The sequence below is a fragment of the Molossus molossus genome, unplaced genomic scaffold (assembly GCF_014108415.1).
Source record: "Molossus molossus isolate mMolMol1 unplaced genomic scaffold, mMolMol1.p scaffold_m16_p_1, whole genome shotgun sequence".
Taxonomy (NCBI): domain Eukaryota; kingdom Metazoa; phylum Chordata; class Mammalia; order Chiroptera; family Molossidae; genus Molossus; species Molossus molossus.
In genome coordinates this window covers 65,478,094-65,496,923 of record NW_023425344.1, presented here as the reverse complement: position 1 = coordinate 65,496,923, position 18,830 = coordinate 65,478,094, and the positions used below count along the sequence as shown (strand labels likewise).

General features: G+C 36.7%; 1 protein-coding gene across 6 annotated transcripts in view; it reads right to left on the bottom strand.

Annotated features, from left to right (window-relative positions):
• The window catches only part of PTPN13 (protein tyrosine phosphatase non-receptor type 13), a 195,390-nt gene that overhangs the window by 89,926 nt on the left and 86,634 nt on the right, over window positions 1-18,830 (bottom strand). For all 6 annotated transcript variants that reach the window (XM_036259635.1, XM_036259641.1, XM_036259668.1 and 3 more), the window contains 3 exons: window positions 8,007-8,102; window positions 7,699-7,792; window positions 2,150-2,372 (listed from right to left, as the gene is read on the bottom strand). In XM_036259635.1, the coding sequence (XP_036115528.1) occupies window positions 2,150-2,372; window positions 7,699-7,792; window positions 8,007-8,102 (413 nt within the window). The remainder of the gene's footprint in view (window positions 1-2,149; window positions 2,373-7,698; window positions 7,793-8,006; window positions 8,103-18,830) is intronic.

Below are 18,830 nucleotides of genomic sequence, written 5' to 3'. Positions count from 1 at the left end.
GTACCCTTCTTTAACCGCCAAAGCATACCCTTTCTGCTCTTTTCAGAAAAGAACAATAATAATAATTAAAAACAAAACAAAACACCACTATGTGACTCTCTAATGACCAGTTGTTCAAATTCTCTAGTCATTGCTTAAGCATGTCTCTGATATAGTGTGTGTTTTTTAAATAGCCAGACACTGACTTTCTGTAAGAAAGCACAGGTTTTTAGTGATATGACACATAATAGTAGCATATTGTAAAGGTACAGATTACTATCTATATGAATTTCTAATGAGCCAAAGTTCTACATTAATTCTATAATTTAGGAAAAAGATGTGTATGTATGTGTGCCGTTTATGCTTTATGTATGCCTTTAATTATTAGAAGCCTATGCTATTTAGAATGATATCCTGCCTATTGCCTAATTTTAATAAAGGCACTATTAATAATAATAAATTGATGGCCTTACTGAGCATCTTCCTTTCAGCTTAAAACAAATGCAGTTATGTTTTATTAGAATTTATTAACTTTAAAACTGGACAACCCAATTCCAATTTTATTTTTTATTATTATTATTTTTTTTATCCTCACCGGAGGATATATTTTTATTTTTTGTTCAGATAGAGCAGGAGGGAGAGAGAGGAAGAAACATCGATGTGAAAGAGACACATCGAGTGGCTGCCACCCGCACGACCCAACCAGGGTCGGGGACAAACTGCAACCGAGGCACATGCCCTTAGCAGGAACCGAACCCGGGTCTCTCTGGACCGCAGGCCGACACCCTAACTGCTGAGCCAAACTGGCCAGGGCCCAATTCCAATTTTAAAAGTTAGCGCATCGAGGCACAAAGAGGTTTAAAAGTTTACGTGAAGTCATAAAATAGCATTATTAGCAATAAAATCCAAGTATTCTAATTTGTCGTTTCAATGCAATTTTCACCACCCAATACTTTTTCTCTGTTTAGAAATATGAGGGAAATTTGAATTCTATCAGCTTCAGGGCATAAAAATAAGCTTTTCAGATAATTCCTTGAAATAAGTAACAAAAAATCAATAGGGTAATATATTTAGTGCAGAACAAAAAAGAAAATAATCACTCTAGATTTTATCATGTTTACTAGCATTTATTTTGCTTTTGAAGAATTATTTGTAAAGAACCAATACAAATGAGACACTGCCTTACCTATCAAATTGATGACAATGAAAAACAGAATAATAATATCCAGAGTAGGTAAGAATACAGTGAACCAGGCATGATCATAAAAGCATAAATAGTACAAACTTTTTAAAGAGCAATTTGATAATATGTGTCAAATATCTTAAAAGGTGCTTGTCTTTGACTTGAAGGAAGGTACCTGCAAAGATTTAGCTATAGGGATGTTCATCAGAGCAATGCTTACAATAGCAGCAACAACAACAAATTAGAAAAAAATTAAATATCCAATAATTGGAAACTTATTAACAAGACTAAGGTACATGGTAAATTCACACAATGGAGTACTTTTATGCCCCTTAATAATATTACAGAAATTGTAAAATGTTCAAGATATTTGACATGAAGTAAGTCTGATCATTTTGAGCGTATGTTTATAAAAATATATGACATACTGAAATGAAAATAAACTAAACACATTTAAAAGTTACCCACAGATATAAGATGCACATTTATTCTTCATTGTGTCTGGATATTGTAATATGAGGATATATGCTTGGAGCTAACATGACTATAAAGTGAACTACTGCCATAACTCTGAGGACAGAGCAGACAGACAGAATGTTCTTGATAACATTCTTGAGCTTCTGAATCAACCTTGAACGTCTATCTCTGATCTTCTTGGTTTTGGGGATAATACATTTCTTATTAAAAAATGATCCCTGCAATGCTGAATAAATCCATTTGACTTTAAGGATCACACATGTATTTTAAAATATAGAGTTAAGATACTCTAAACACATTCAATGTTATTTTAAAGCTGAAATAATAAAAACAGCTAAATATTTATTTTAATATCAACCAACAAGATTTTAACACCTATAAAAACTAACATGAAACTTCAATTTCATCTACAGGCAACTTTAGGATACCTAGAGGATATTTAAAAGTTCTTTGCATAACATTTCCCTGTGAGACGAAGTTCAGATGCAGTAATCTGAGGATCAAACTTACCCTCAGTTTTCTTTGGGTCATGGCTGTTTCTAGGGCCATTTCTCTTAAAGGATCCCTGGTGATGTCAAGCATGGAAGCTTTGATTGTGTCTCCTGGATACAGACTCAACCGAGACTGTCTAAGGGCCATTCTAGCTTGGAGTTGCATCATTTCTTCTTCTTGCCGTTTTAGCATAACCTCTTGATTAATTAAGTTGCCTTCAAGGGGTGTTTCATATTGTCTGCTATACAGAAAAGAGGAGAAAAGTACGGGTTGGGAAGAAAATTATTTTAAGTCTAATCAAGAAATAAGTGAAGACTTAAGAAGATCTTAGTAAGTACTAGATTATCCTTAGGACTCTACATTAACTCTATAATGTTCTTGGTATTAAGAAGAAAAAGCGCATTTGTCACAGAAATTTAACATGTATGTATGTTGCTTAGATAAATGTAATCACTGTAAACAACTACATGATCTAGGATTTTATTTTGAAATGGGAGCTTTTTTGTTTACAAGTTCATTAAAAACTAAAAACTAGGAAAAAAACATGTTAAATAAGGAATCAAAATTTAAACAAATTCTATTTTTGTCATCTCAAAAGAACACTTGCAGTAACATTTTCACTCTACTTTTAATGTATTGAAATAATATGCAGTCCCACTTCCAGTGGGTAGATCTATTTCCTCCACCTCTTCTCTGAACATTCAGCATCCTAAGGAAACGGCTTTCCCTGCAGTTTTCTCAGATTAGGGCTATTTTATTCTTATAATTATAAAAAACTGGGTCTAGAGATGGGATTGAGATTCCTCTTAATACTAATTTCAGCTTCCAGGTGATTGTTGACCCTCCTCCACCAGCCCCCAGCTTTCCTAAGGCACAGGCTATGAAATCACACCATCCATTGCTTGGCTTTGCTCTAGACATTTCTTGTTCTATTGGTCTACCCCCCCCCCCCCTTATTTATTAATGATTTAAATGCCTGACTCAAGTCCTAGCTGGGTGGCTAGGTTGGAGTGTCATCCTGTACACCAAATGGTGGCAGGTTCAATTCCCGAACAGCACATACCCAGGTTCTGGGTTGGATTCCCAGGTGGGGTGCATTCAGGAAGCAACCTATCGATGTTTCTCTCTTCCTTCCTCTTTCTAAAAAATCAATGGAGTAAAATAAAAATTTAAAAACAAACAAAAATCAATGCCCAACTCAGTCTTTTTCTTCTCCTCTAGTCATCATTTATGGCCGTGTTGTACACACAGACTGAAGAGTCCTCCAACTCTCTGGCCTCCTCCACTGCAGCCAACAACCTACTCCTACCGTCATACTGGCTATTAACAGGAACCACACCACCTCTAAAATCTCCTATTTTTATTCTCCAATACCTACCACCTCTATACGATGTCCTTATTTTTTCTAGCTTACTTCTCTTAATAGTCTTCTTCAAATAATTCTGGAAACCACGATCTTTTTATTTTCCTTCTGCTTCACTGGCTCCTCATTCTTCGTGTCTTATCCTGGGTCCTCCTTCATTTCCAATCTCTTAATGTTAGCCTACAACAGTGCTCAGACCTCCAGATTTGTCTAGTCTCCTTATGTATGCCATACCTATATCTCATCTCGTCACATGACCTTAATGACTTTATATGTTCCTATAACTCCAGCCTCTTCCCTGAATTCTAATTCTATCCACCTGCCTAGGTGAGTGTTTGACTCGGATGTAAATATGCATCTTTAACCTGATATGTCTAAAACCAATTCTTTTCTAGTTTTTTTATTTTTGTTAATCCTCCCCTGAGGATATTTTTTCCATTGATTTTTAGAAAGTGGGAAGGAGGGAGGGAGGAAGACACACACACACACACACACACACACACACACACTCGCGCGCGCGCAAAGATTGGTTGCTCCTGCACATGCCCCGACTGAGGCTGGGGAATGTACCTGCAACCCAGGTACATGCCCTTGACCAGGAATCAAACTCACAACCCTTTGGTTCTTGGGCTGATGCTGTAACCACTAAACCACACCAGCCAGGCAGGGCTAAAACTGAATTCTAGATACTTTCCCCCAAATCTAACCCTTCTCTCAATCATTTCCAGTTGCTTAGCAAACATATGAGAGTCATTTTTGATTCCTCTTTCTTGCAAATCTCACATCCAGTAGAGCAGCAAATCCTGAAGGCACAACCTTAAAGATATCTCTGTCTGATGCTTCTCTATCACTAACAACTGTGCTGCATCCATCTCACGCGGCGTGCTGAAATTGCCTAACTGGTCTCTTACTCCTCTAAATCTGGTTTCCACAGAGCAGATCTACGTAATCCTATTAAAATGTAGATTAGATCCTGGCTGTCTATGCTTTCAACTGCCAGTGGCTTCCCACCGTACTTTAAATAACATTCAAGTGCTCACCTCAGCTTCTGATGTCTGACTTGATTTGGGCCCTGGTACCATCCACTCCGCCTTTCCCTCACTCCACTGCAGCCACACTACCCTGCTTGCTGTTCCTCCAACATGCAACGCATCTCCCACACACCATGGCCTCTGCTCTTTCTGTTCCTTTTGTCTGGAACCCTCTTGCTCCTGGTATCTGCGTGGTTCACACTCTGGCTTCAAATAGTTTTCTGTTACAATATCACCTCTTGGGAGACACCTCCTCTGATCACCCTGCCTATGTAACACAGACCTTGGACATCATACCTCTGCACTCTCTGTCCCTTTAGCCCGCTTTATTTTTCTTCAAAGCAGCATCACCTCTAATGGTGCATCATTCACTTCTTTTTCAGTAGTTTATTGGCAATCTTTCAGCTCCAGAACAACCCCTGATGGACTTTTTTTTTTTTTTTTGTCTTGTTCCCAGTACATGGTAGATGCTCAACAATCATTTGTTGAGCAAATGACTGAATATAATTTTATGGCTCATGAATCTCACTTAATGGGAGTCAAGGAAAAAAAAAATGTGAATGTATATATTTTAATTCACACCCGTTATTTTTCATTAAATGTATTAGCCTTCTTATTCAATTTATTTTATACCAGAGCCACAAACAGGAAGCCAACGATTGATTATCATTTTATCTGTCCCAACACAACATTCGGTAGAAGTTACTATAAGAGACTGAAAAGTTTGAGTGACAAACAAAACAAAACAAAAAGACCAAACAAACAAACAAAAAACTCATAAAATCTGAATCATTTAGGAATGAATAAATAGGTTGTTTCGAGTCGGGGGAAAAAAAGTTACCTTGTCAAGCAGACAGGCACGGAAGTAGTGGGAATTGTACTATGTATAAACTACACTTCAAAGTTAACACAGAAGAAAACTTAGGGATGCTCGTTGGCAAACGGCATTGAATATGCTTTTTGATCACTGAAAGACACTTTTGATAGCTCAGAATCCAAAAATTACTCATTCTGTGGCATCTGACTCATAATTTCCTGTTAATCTACCCCCACCCCCCTGTTTTACAAATCAATAGCACTGTCTGGATCTGTTTTTCCACTACATTCTAGCTAAAGGGAATGGAAATTTTTATAAAGAACCATGCAACATGTTTAAATACAGCACTATTTATAGATCTCACAAATATGTGGCCTCAAGATCAAAATAAGATCTCCTGATTGTGTACCAGTGTGTTAAGGACTTTATCAGAAACTCTGTACACATTCAGGAAATTCTGCACCTGAATAAGGAATTTGAACAGTATTTCAGTTAATATGTTTTTCTGTGGGCAAAAAAACAAGCAGATGAATAGTCCCATTCTAAAAGAAATAGAGTTTAGCATCTTACGTTAAATATAACATATACACAGACCTAACAATCTAATTCTTGAAATATTTTTCTTTCACTTATATCTTTTATCTAATGCATATACTAGGAACACATACGGTATTTTCCCTCTTAAAGTGTGAAATAAAAGATATTTTATTACTAAAACATGATTTGATGAGCTAAGCTGGCCTTAAAGTAATGTATTTTATATAAAACTTGGACAAAACTAAGATACTCTCATAATCTTGATACTTTTGAGGTACCTTATCAAGAAAATTGAAATAAGACACACAAAATGATTTAATTTTATTTAGAGGAATATGCTTTATATGACTAACAAACTGACTACAAAATCAATCAATTTTAAACACACCATCCCAATAATTCTTTCAGTTGTCTTTTCTACTCCTACTTTTGATCAAGCTAAAAGAGCATTATATTAACTATTAATAAGTTTTCTCCAAATTACATATATAGAGAAGAGTGACTTCTTCAATTCAACACAGAGCTCAGTGCAGTTCAGTATGTGCTTCTTCCTGGTGGTCATACCCAAACACTTGTGCTTCTTTAAGAAAACTGTCATGTCAAGCACAGATCTGTCTTCGTTGCTTTCCTCTTTGCTCAAAATTACCCAAACAGGCTCATCACAAGTACTATTACCACAATGGATAGTAATATAAAAAGTTATCATGCAAGCATAACATCACTTTGGGTAAATGACTACTTATTAGAACTTTCCTCAAGTAAAATAAAACATCACGGACTATTTCAAAAGGTATAAGAGAGAAGAGAAAATTACATAAATTAGAAAAAAACTGAAACATTAAGGATAATTTTAGTGTAATGTATTTAATTACTTGGAGTCCAAACCTTTAATCACATGGCTAGGGTTACCTGGTCTATTAATAGTTTACGGGTGTGAAACACTGTCTGCCAGAATTAATTAGTTAAGGGGCAGGTTTTTGTTAATTTCCAAATGATTCTTTTGTATATGGTGCCACTTGAATGAAACAAACTGAGATAATGAATTTAAAAGGATTCCCATAGTTTAGGTATAAATTCTGAAGCAACCTCTGGTTCTCTAATATCGTATTAGAAATTTCAAATTAATGCTTAACATAAACAAAATGCTTTTGTTCATGTAAGGGACCTGTGCACAGGAAAAGAATACACACCAGTATCTTCACTACTGCCTTGATATTTTTCAGGTTAAACAAAGTAAATCAATACACAGCTATAATACCATCATCCTAAGTCTGGAACAAGAAAAATACCTAATACCTTTTAAGAAAGCGGAGTATTTCAGTATGAAAATGAACTCTTAGCCTAAATTAGGCTTTAAAAAAATACAAGATAACCTCTTCTAAACCAGGAAAAATGTAGTGAATAATTAACTTTTTACATAACAGGTTACTTAGTAGTAACCTACTCATTATTAGTTCAACAAATACTTAATGAAATCCAGCTTGTTGAACCTGTTTAACCTTTCAAAAGAGGTATTATTCTCTATCTTTTCACATGCTTAATGCCATGCCTTCAGAATTTCCTGTTAATAAGTTATTGACAATTTCAAAAATCAAGCACAAACTATAATGAGTTGATTCTAACTTGAAAAGATGTCAATAACTCAAACTTCAACTACCACTATGTCTTTCTCATAACTGAATACATTTGTGAGAACTTAAAGAGGAGGGGAAGAAAAAGAAAAATGGAGAAGAGGATAATTTTAAGAAATTCTATTGATTCTAATAAAAACAAAACCTGTCACTGGAAACATGTATTATTACGTTTTCAGGTCACATACCTTGATCTGTGTGACTGGCCCTGACGTGGAGTTTCATCCACTCCTGGGAGACCACTGTTAGATTCAAACCTCTTTGAAGCTTCACTTTTTCTCACTAATTGTAAATGAAAAAGGGGTAATAGCACAGACGATAAGAACACGAAGTAATCTTATTTAAAACTCAAGCATTTAGGAGACACTAAATCAGATTCAAATCAGATTCTAAATTTTATAAAGAATTATTCTTTTGCCACCTCACTCAACACTACTGAAAAAGAAGAACAATCATGGTTTCTTAAAAACATTTTACTTTTTGAGATGCCTCTCACCTTGTCTGAAATCTGATTCAGAGGAAATAATAGATGGACTTTCACTGGAGGTGCTAAAGATATCACTGTGGTAAGTTTTATATCTTCGAATTGGTTCTAAAAGGATTAAAATAAAAAAAAACATTAGAAAGTAAACTAATTAGCTGTTCCACACAAACCAAGTAAAATATTACATTTATTCTTGTGAGACTAAAACATTTCATACAATGCTTTAAATTTACAGATTGCTGGACGGTAGTCAAACAATGTGATTCCAATTTTGAGGCAGTTTGGCACACTGGTGGAGAGCCTAGACTCTAACGCCAGATTGCATGGGTTTGAATCTCAGTCCCACCAATTGCTACGAGCGTGACTTTAGGCAGGTAATTCAACCTTCCTGTGACTCATTTCTTCAGCTGAAAAAAGGGTATAACAATAGGTACGCCTCACAGGGTTGTTGTGAGCATTAAATGAATTAATATACTCAAAGCTCTTAGAACAGAGTAGATGTTATATAAAAATCCTCACTGACAACGACTTTTGAATGCTTACTATGTATAATTCTCTGTGTTAAGCGCAATAAGGGATAGAAAATCCAAAGACACAGTCCCCAAGCTTAAATACTCTTAAATGTACAAAAGATTTAATTCAAGATAGGATGTTTCGTTCCACCAGAATGGGATGAGCGAGCATTAGGAGTGGGGGAGGCTGTGTAGGGCTGTGCAGTGTGTGGGCAGGAACCCACTAAAATCTAAATTCTACCTTCAGAATGTTTCTGACCTGCCCCCTTCTCCATACTCACCAAGCTGCCACCAAGTCACCTTCACCTCACGCCCGACTACTGCGTGTCCCAGATTCCCGTTTCTGCAGTCGTGCTCATATTGTAACTCACATTATAGAGCATAAACTTTTCAGAAACAAAATCTGAGCATATTGCTATATTTCTTAAACTTCTTTGAACTAGAGATTTTAAGATACAATTGACCTTCAAAAGCCTTTTCTAGCTCAATCTTCGACTACATTTAGAACAGTGGCTCTTGATACTGTCAAGTCACAGATTCACTTACTAGAAACAGGCTAAAAATATAGACCTCTTTCTTCCTACTCCCCCCATATACACAAACATTTAACTAGAACTTTAAAAATTCAATGCAGGTAAAGCCCTTGTTCCAATGGCCTCATCGCCATCCACTTCCTCAGACAAATTCTGCACTCACGTTCCAAATTTGCAAATTTATTAACCAAAAGCATGTACACTTTACGCTCCTTCCTGAAACACTCTCTGCTAGGAATGTTGTCCATTCACCCCCCTCTTTTTTTAAAAAAAAACAAACCTGGATACTTTTTCTTTTTTCCTGTAAGAGAAGCCTTAACTTCAACACCAACGCTTTCATGACCACCTACAGGCTGAGTTGGGCAATGCTTCCCTCACCTTCATAAAGCTTTGCTAGCTGCAGCGAGTTCCAGCTCTTCCACCGCCCAATACTTCTCCACGTGTTTGTTTCCTCTACCTAAGTGATGAACTCTCTCACAAAAAGGATTGTGGTTTCATAGATGTATCTCTAGTATCTACCAAGTGTCTACTAGCAAGCATAAAAATAAATATTTTCTGAATGAATATAAATGTTAGGCAAAGGTGACTGGTGACCTTTGAGAGGACTATTTCCATTGTAGAGACAAGTCAGAGGCCAAATCAGAAAGGGTTAAAGAAGGACCACATGGTAAGGAATTGAGAAAATGAGTATACACTATTCTTAAAATTAGTTTAGGTGTTTGAAAAAAGGGGGAAAAAAAAGACTGAATGAGTAATGAGGGCTTTTTGGCAGCGTGGAATGTCTGAGCGTGATTTCAGGCAGGTTGGTGGAGACTGATGTTGTAAAGAGCAGTGGGGAAAACCAGAGAAGATGGAAAAAACCTAAAACGCATCGAACGGTTAGTTTGGCAAGGTGAAAGAACCTTTTCTTCTTAAGAAAAAGAAATGATGGAGAAGAAAATGTGAAAATACAGAGGGAATTCCAAGATACTCTTATCAGAAAGTTGACTTGCTCCTGGTAAAAAAAAAAAAGTGACTCACTTCCTGGGAGCCTATTTAGCTGGGAGCTTGAAAAGAGTAAAGAAATCCTGCCGTGAGGAATGTGGTAAGTCAGCAAAAACCACATGAAAGCTTTTATGTAGCCATGAGAGTTTAGATTAGGCCAGAAAGCAGGTATTGTATTGGAACCAATCAGAATGGTTTTGTGGCTTTTTCTTGGCACTAGAGAAGGTAGACCATGGGAAATATCTAGATCTGAGGGGTGACTTGGAATGTACGGCAGCAGATAAGCAAGGTATGTGAGGGAGTCTATTTCACTAGTTTGCCAACTCGAGAACAGGGATCTCACAAAATGAACTGTTCCTTGTGCTACAAGTTGTTCAGTACAGAATGTTAAAAGAAAGAGAGATGAATGAATGAATGAATGAATGGATGAATGAATGAATGGAAGGGAGAGAGGGAGGGAGGGAGGAAGAGAGGAAGGAAGGAAGGGAGAGAGGAAGGGAGGAAGGAAGGAAGGAAGGAAGGAAGGAAGGAAGGAAGGAAGGAAGGAAGGAAGGGAGGAAGGGAGGGAGGGAAGGAGGGAGGAAGGAAGAAAGGAGGAAAGGAGGAAAGAAGGAAAGGAAGGAAGGAAGGAAGGAAGGAAGGAAGGAAGGAAGGAAGGAAGGAAGGAAGGAAGGAAGAAAGAAAGAAAGAAAGAAAGAAAGAAAGAAAGAAAGAAAGAAAGAAAGAAAGAAAGAAAGAAAGAAAGAAAGAGAAAGAAAATAGTTAAATGGCAATATAAGAATCAGGCTGGGAGAACCAGGATTGAAATAATGGCTGGAAGAATTGGGAGATCGTGCTGAGGCAAAGCTTTAAAATAAAGAAGGATAAATGACTGGCCATGGACATGATGGAGAGGAGGCTGTGAATTCTTCTATGACATTACCTGGAGAAATAGGAAAATATAGCAGATTCCTTCTTTGTCCAGCTTTGTATATAATGAACATGAATATCAGATAATACTATAATAAATGCCAAGAGTTTTGGAATTGAAAATCCAAGTGTTTACCAATGTTTTTTTCAAAAACGATTCCATTGTACCACAGGAAAATCTTATGAAAAAATACATAATTTTTAAAAATCCTCTGGTTAAAATGAATGTGGTTTAAAAGGATTGCAGAATATATCAAACAATAATTTTATCTAATACTATTTAATTTTAATGAACATAGTTAAAAGATTACTTAAGAAGAATGGTTATTTTTTTTCAAGGGGCACCAAAGAATTTTTTATTTTTATAGAACTCCCATGCTAAATTTTTTTTTTTTTTTATCCTCACCCGAGGACACCTTTTGTTAAGATAGAGTAGGAGGGAGAGAGAGAGAGAAACATCGATGTGAAAGGGACACATCGAGTGGCTGCCACCCGCACGACCAACCAGGGCCGGGGACAAACTGCAACCGAGGTACATGCCCTTAGCGGGAACCGAATCCCTGTCTCTCGGGACCGCAGGCTGATGCTCTAACCGCTGAGCCAAACCGGCCAGGGCCCATGCTAAAATTTTTGAGGAATTTTCCCAAGGTAACTTGACCAAGTTACAAACCCAACATTGCAACATACAGAGCAGTAAAAGCAACAAGGCCAAGGAGAGGACTCAGTTGTGTAGGTGATGTAGTTTACCTTACAAAGAAAAACAGGAAGTCACAACTAGTCTATTGTATGACTGAAGCAGAAAACGTCAGTCATTTGGATGTTACACCATGCAATAATAATTTCACATGCCATATTAAATGAATTTACTGTTTCATGACTATTTCTGCAAAGTGGCTGTAAAATGGTAGTAAGTAAATTTTAATTTCCAGTCTTTGGTGGTGCTTCATAGTTGTTCTTATACTATTTTATGTGTCCATATTCCCTCTCTCCTGTTAACCTCTGTTTTGTTTCTTTTTTTTTAGTTTACTCTGACAATACTAGTAAACTTTTAAAATTCTTTGGTTCCCTCTGTAAGACAAATTAAGGTAACTTCAACTATCCCCTTTTTAAAATATAGTGATAAATCATCTTTCCTTGATGAGCTACTCGGGTTTGTAAATGTTCTCAGTACCACACCAGGGGCAGAAAGGGACCTGCCTTATGATGCTTTACTGCTTTCTAGAAATAAGGAACTAGCACTCCAGAAACATAAACTGGATGACTAGTTTGGCAGGACTATTAGGGGTAAAAAGACTTTTTCTCCCCCCAAGTTTGGAATAGGAATGGGTACCTATGTTAATTAAAGTAGTAGAAATCTTTTTTGTGAGGTTCTGTATTCTGAACTATATCTATTAAAATGTTGTTATCCACGTTCCTTTCATGTAATGGCATGGCAGATATAACCAGATTAAAGTTCCCAGGCAATAGTTACTATTCAAGCCATGCTCATAACAAGGTTATAATCAGATTAAAGTTCTCAGCCAAAATTTACTACTTACTTATGCTTACAAGAAAGGTTAGCCCTTGTAAGTACAGCCTTTCTATTTCTGAATTAAATAGTAAATTTAACCATTTCAGAAATTATTATAAAATTACACATCTTTTACCATGAGTATATTGCATTATTGGTGTATACAGAGTGGCACATTTTCCAAATGCTTGTAGATCATTTGGGCAAGAACAATTATTGGCCTTTTGAGATGATCTACATAAAGGCAGCCAGTAGATATTAACTGGAAAGAGAGCAGTTTTCCTCCTCTGTTCTGGTCTGCAGAAGGGTAATCCCCAATTTTCCGAGCTGTCCTAACATTAACAACTTTTCTTTTTGAAAGATCCAGATACTACAACTATTTTTTCTATTTAAATGCATAATGTTAGCACCTTAGATTTGGTCCAGATCCCAGGATTGTGGTATTAACTGAGTGATTAAAAAACCCCAAACAAAAACTTCTGGACAGACAAGAAAACGGAACAAGTCCTCACATAGCCTCTCCAGCATCAACAAAACCTAGTGATTGTTATTTTAATCAGAGAATGTCAGACCATTTTTTAAACAAATGCTCTTAAGTATTTATATACCATTATAAAGTTTTTTGAGGGCCAACTTTCTTGAATCATGTACAGTGGACCTTTTAAGAATACTCAAATACACACTTTAAATTTAAGCTTTCACCATTACAATTGCAGAACTAAATTTATTTGTCTTTTGTGGGATAAAATTAAACGTAATATCTAATTTTTGGTTTGCAAATTTCTTATCTCAGCTAGCAATATTTCAATGAAGAGTACCTTGTACAAATCAATGTATTAGGGTCCATTTAGGGTCATAATTATTCCTCATTTCACTAGAGAATTTCCTTCTCTGACTTTCATGAACATTGAGTTTGCAGATGTGGAACACAGAGTGGTAGGAAAGAATCTTAGTGTAGAAATATTATTAAATGGGAGAGTAAAATCAGCCTGAACACATATCACCAAATCAGAGAACCAAATTGGGTGTGTGCGAGTATATGTATATAAACACATAAAACATTTGGGAACATATTTTCTCCAAAATACATTTTGTGGAATAGTGGTGAGAAGAACAGGGACCATGGAAGAATGGCTTAAAGAATTAACATCTGGATAGAAGTCTAGAGATTTTGTAATCATACATACTTTAACATTTAACGAAATCTTAATTTCTATTAGTATCTTCTATAACTAAGAGTATACTATATTTTGTCAAATGACAAACATTTTATAGTCCTTTAACTGTAATCTGATTCTCCAAACAAAATTCATTTAAATACTAACAATAAAAAAGTAGCTTTTCTATAGACTAGAACGTTTGGCCCTGGGTTCTTGATGACTAAGAGTCACAATTTTCACCACCACTTAACATACTTTAAACATACAAAGTTATGACATGCAATCGTGACCAATATACTTTTAATGTTTAGGAGATTATAAAGATTTGCATGATATTCTGAGCTTACATAAGACTATTTCAGATAAAATATTCAAATCTACCATCTTCACATGAAGAGGAATCTAAGGCAGCACAAACTGCAATCTAAAAACACTATTTACAAGTGAGACATATTCAAGCTCAGACAAGTAATGCGCAGAAAGTAAAACTCAGCCGATTGCAACACTGAGAATTAAATAACCACATTTTGCTTGGCATTTATTTACTTTTAATATGACTCAGATTACACATATAAGTTTCAGAGAGAAATGCACAAAATGACTGGTTTTGTACTTCAAAACTATGAAACTTTAAAACCCTGAATTTTTAAGGTCATGGACCCTAACAAATAAAATATGTTAATTTTCAAATAAAGCAGAGAAATAAAAATAATAACATTATGTATTCATGTATGATGTGTTTTTCCTTATGCTTTCTTTTCAAGGAATTAATGTCTGGAGATCAGACATTGTACCTTGTAGAGTCCACTGATTCTATGGTGTACCCTGCTGCAAGATACATGAATAGAAAGTATCCTAATTCCTTGAGAGCAGGATCTGATCAATAAAAATTTCAACCAGGAACATAACTTATGCAAGTATGAATATATATAAATGAGGAAGAGTATATGGAGAAACGCTCAATGAACCATACTTTATAAATGTAAAATTTGTGCAGAGTAAGAATGGCAAGAAGAACGAATCGCCTCCAATTTCCTCTCCTCGATGCGGGTCTTGCTCAGGGCAGTAACCACAGATCTGGGCCACCACGCGCATCTGAGCTGGCTGCAGCACTCTCCAGCACCTGTTGTCACGACCTCACCGCCTGTTCTAAAGCCTTCAAACAGTACAGAGTTCTAAAGGGAAAGGGTTGTATTTATTGGTCAGGCTATGACCGACAAGTATGTGATTTTTCTCTTAGCATCGGACAAAACAGAGGGGAAGGAGGTAGATTTCTTCTCACCATAATTTGTCAGAGAATATTGTTGTATTCCATATCTGAAATAGCACCACCGAATATACTAAATATTTAATATTAATAGCCACAATGCAATACTCAGTTCGCATGAACACACAATTATGAGTATCTATTCTATGCAGATGCTCAGGATTCAGTTATGAATTAGACTAGGCCAAAAAAAACTGGTGTCCTACAGGAGGAGAAGCAAGTTCTTCAACAGAAATAATTCCGGTGGCAAACATAAGCCGGCATCCTAAAGCTGAGAGAACTTCCTGAACCAGGCACTGACGGAGCCTGGGTGGTCAGGAGGCAGAAAGCTGCATGAAGAAAAGCACAGAAATATTTACTGCCTGTACGCAGGGAGGGAGCACAGGAGGAAGGAGGTGGGGACAGAGGGACACGAGCGTGTGCACGCGGAGTGAGGTGTAAGACAGGAAGTGCTCAGGCATGAGACTCAGGAGAGATCATCCTGGAGGGGCTCGTATGCCACAGTCTGAAAAGAGTTAAATTTGTACCCTGCTCAGATAATGGAAAGTTATTAAATGACAGAAGGCAGAGAAGAATGTATGGCAGGGAAACGGAAGACAAAGTGTAGCTGCCAGATCAATTTAGAAAGCTATTTCCAGAGTCCATGGGAAACTAAAGGTATTGACTGGGAGGGAATAAAAATATTTTGGAGGTTACAACTGCTGGGTCTTCAAAATCACCATGACACTCCTCAGTAGTAAGAGCCATTCAAAACCTTTCTTAAAATATACCCATCTATGCCTCTCAGAAGGTAGAGATGTCGAAGCCAAATTGGGTCTATGTTAACTATGTGTGAGTTAGGTTTTAATTAGGTCCCTAACTTCTGATAATGTAGTCTATGACTTCTGTGGACTCCAAAATCAGTATTAGGTGATTATGAATATAGACAATGAAAAGTTCATACTAGTTTCACTTTTAACCCTGCTTAGTGTTTAAAAATGCACTTTCATTTATACTCTCTTGGATAAATCAAAAGTAAAGGTCTGTTCTCATTTGTATTTTAACTAAAAAATAACTTACTGTCTACCTCTTCTCAAACCAATCTTTCCTCAATTGAATATCAGTATTTTACACTGAACTAACCTTCTATTCTTTTTTTTAATTTTAATTTTTTTTATTTTATTTTTAATTCTCAACCCAGGATATTTTCCCCTGTATCTTCAGATAGAATGGGAGAGAGGGAGAGGGAGAGAGAGAGAGAAACACTGACGTGAGAGAGACACATCGACTGGTTGCCTCCCACATGACCCCAAACAGGGCCAGGGATGAATTGCAACCAAGGTACGTGTGTGCCCTTGACTGGAATCGAACCCATGACTCAATGGTCTGCGGGCCGACGCTCTGACTGCTGAGCCAAACCATCCAGGCCTGAACTAACTTTCTACGAGAAGGGTCTAAAGCTGTACTATTCTAATACAGTAGCCACTAGACACATGTAGTTATGCAAACTGAAATAGAATATTCAGTTCTTCAGTTGCACTAGCCAAAATGCAAGCCCTCAGTAGTCAATGTGACCTGTAACCACTGAATTGGACTTTGTAGCTAGAGAACATTTCCTCCGCTGAAACAGTTCCCTTGAACAAGCTGGTCTCAAATATAAATCTCTTCACACTTCAGCCTGGAAACACAGTAGGCACTTGCTTTTTTCTGGCTGAGTAAGAGAATGAATCCATCTGCGAGAGTGTGCTCTTTGGAGATACAAAAAATATTTGTATCTTAGTAGCTTAGTAAGTCATTAACACCTAGAAAACAGGTGATACTTGACCAATACCACATTAAGTCCCTGCTTATTCATATTTACTTCTGTGGAACTGAGTAAGATAAAAACTGAATATTAATGGAATTCAATTTAGTTTTTGGAGTATCTAAATAGCAACTCAATCATATCTCTTCTGTGTTGTTGTTGTTTTTTGTTTTCCTATTCAAAAGTAAATACGGTAAAGAAATGAAAACTGAATGCTTTATCTTTATCATTTTTGGATTTTAGAAAAGAGAGGTAAGTTTTGAAAAATTTTTTTCTCCCCATAAAATGTCACTAGAAGCATCCTACATGATGAACTGTAACATTTATGAATCCATCTCTTGCTTTTCTAAAATATACTATAAAAATGTATGAACTTTCAAATTCAATCTTCTCATGGAAATGAAACATTAAGGTGCCTCCACAATGAGAACGGGCTCGCATACTTGAGTGTGTCCACGTTCCAGTTGCAGAGCACAGACCTTAAACTGTATTCACAGGGCAGACAGAGAACAGCAGAACTCGGCTACACAGGGGACACAGCATTGAAAGGAAGGAAATAATTCGATTTTGATATAAAGTAGATTGACTTAAGTAATATTTAACAACAGTCACTTTTGTAGGATTTAATTATATCTGGTCTTCATACTTTCCCTTCTAGTATTATACAGAATACAGAGGAGTTTTGACTGTTGGAAGCAAAATGCTACTCATGGTCCCCACCCAGGGTGTGGAGTGCTTTTCATACTATACTCACAGGACTGGTTCCAAGTCACTGTCTCATAATCAGGAATGTGCTGCCAACACAGACAAGGGATGGGGAGTGTATGGTAATTACATCACAAGAGAGATGACAACAAATACGCCTATTAAAAAAATAGACCATTGTCTCAGATCTTAAGATGAAGTAGAGAAAGGTAGAAAAGAAAAATATTGAGAACAAGGAAGGAAAAAAAAGGAGACTAGGACAGTCCTATGGTGAGGTGAAAAAAAAAAAGAAAATGAAAAGAATAGAGCAATAAAAGAGAGCGGCATCAAAATTTAAAATGAGTTTTCACAAGAGAAACCTGTTCTGTTTCTTCCTGCCCCCTCCCTACTGCTTTATGTATATAGAGAAAGTTTAAGTGTTCACTTAATAACCATGGTAATAATCTTATATTTATGATTTGTAAACTTCAACTATAGTTTCGTTCCTGGGATCTTTTTAACGTTGCTATTTTGTTCACAAAGAAATCAGAGCACTCAGTGGCAACCACTGCTTTTCAATAGCTTACTCCCTCATCTCAGTCCCAGGACATCCATGTGACAGAACCTATCTTAGCAAAGCCCCAACAAAACACAGCCCACCGCAACATAGCATGTGTCACAACGGACCTCCATCGCACCCCCTCCCAGAGAGGTTTACTGCAGAAAGAACCAAAAGTGCCTCATTTTGAACCTTTCTGTCATAAAGCTAGCATGTTTTCCTGTATTAAGAGATAGAAATTTATTAGATTAGAAAGAGACTTAACGGGTTTGTTAGGCGGTTACTTGAATGTCCAACTTCCCTGGCAATAAAAAAGTTTTCCCGACAATGTATCTGGTTTCTGCTTGAAATCAGAATAGCAGTGGGAAAAAAACCTTGTTCTGGGGCTCGAGAGACCTGCATCCTAAATACGGCTCTGTTATGAATTATGCATCTCCTTTGGCAAACTAGTTTACTCTGGGCCTCAGAAAATGAGATGTTTGGTTTAAATGGTATCCAGATTTCTTCCTGCACCAAAGTCCATGATTTTAAGGTCTGTTCTCCCTGTGGTGTTGGTTGGTTGATGTCAGCTGAGGAGAAGCCGAGGGGGTGATTCAGGTAAAGTCTCCTTTCAAGAGGATGGGCTAAGGAGAGGGCTAGCTATCTGAGGTTCAAGGAGACTACTGTCTTTCCATAGTTCAAAGAGCTTCCTTGCACTCCCAAAACAACAAACTGAAATTCAGTAATTTCTTTTCTTCCGATTGTTGTATTAACTCAATGGACAATAGTATTATGCTAAGTGAAATGTCAGACAGAGAAAGACAAGTATCATATGAGTTTATTTATATGTGGAATCTAAAAAAACAAAATAAACGAACAAACATAACAGAAACAAACTCATAGATACATAGAACAAATTGATGGTTGCTGGACAAGAGGTTGAAGGACTGGGTGAA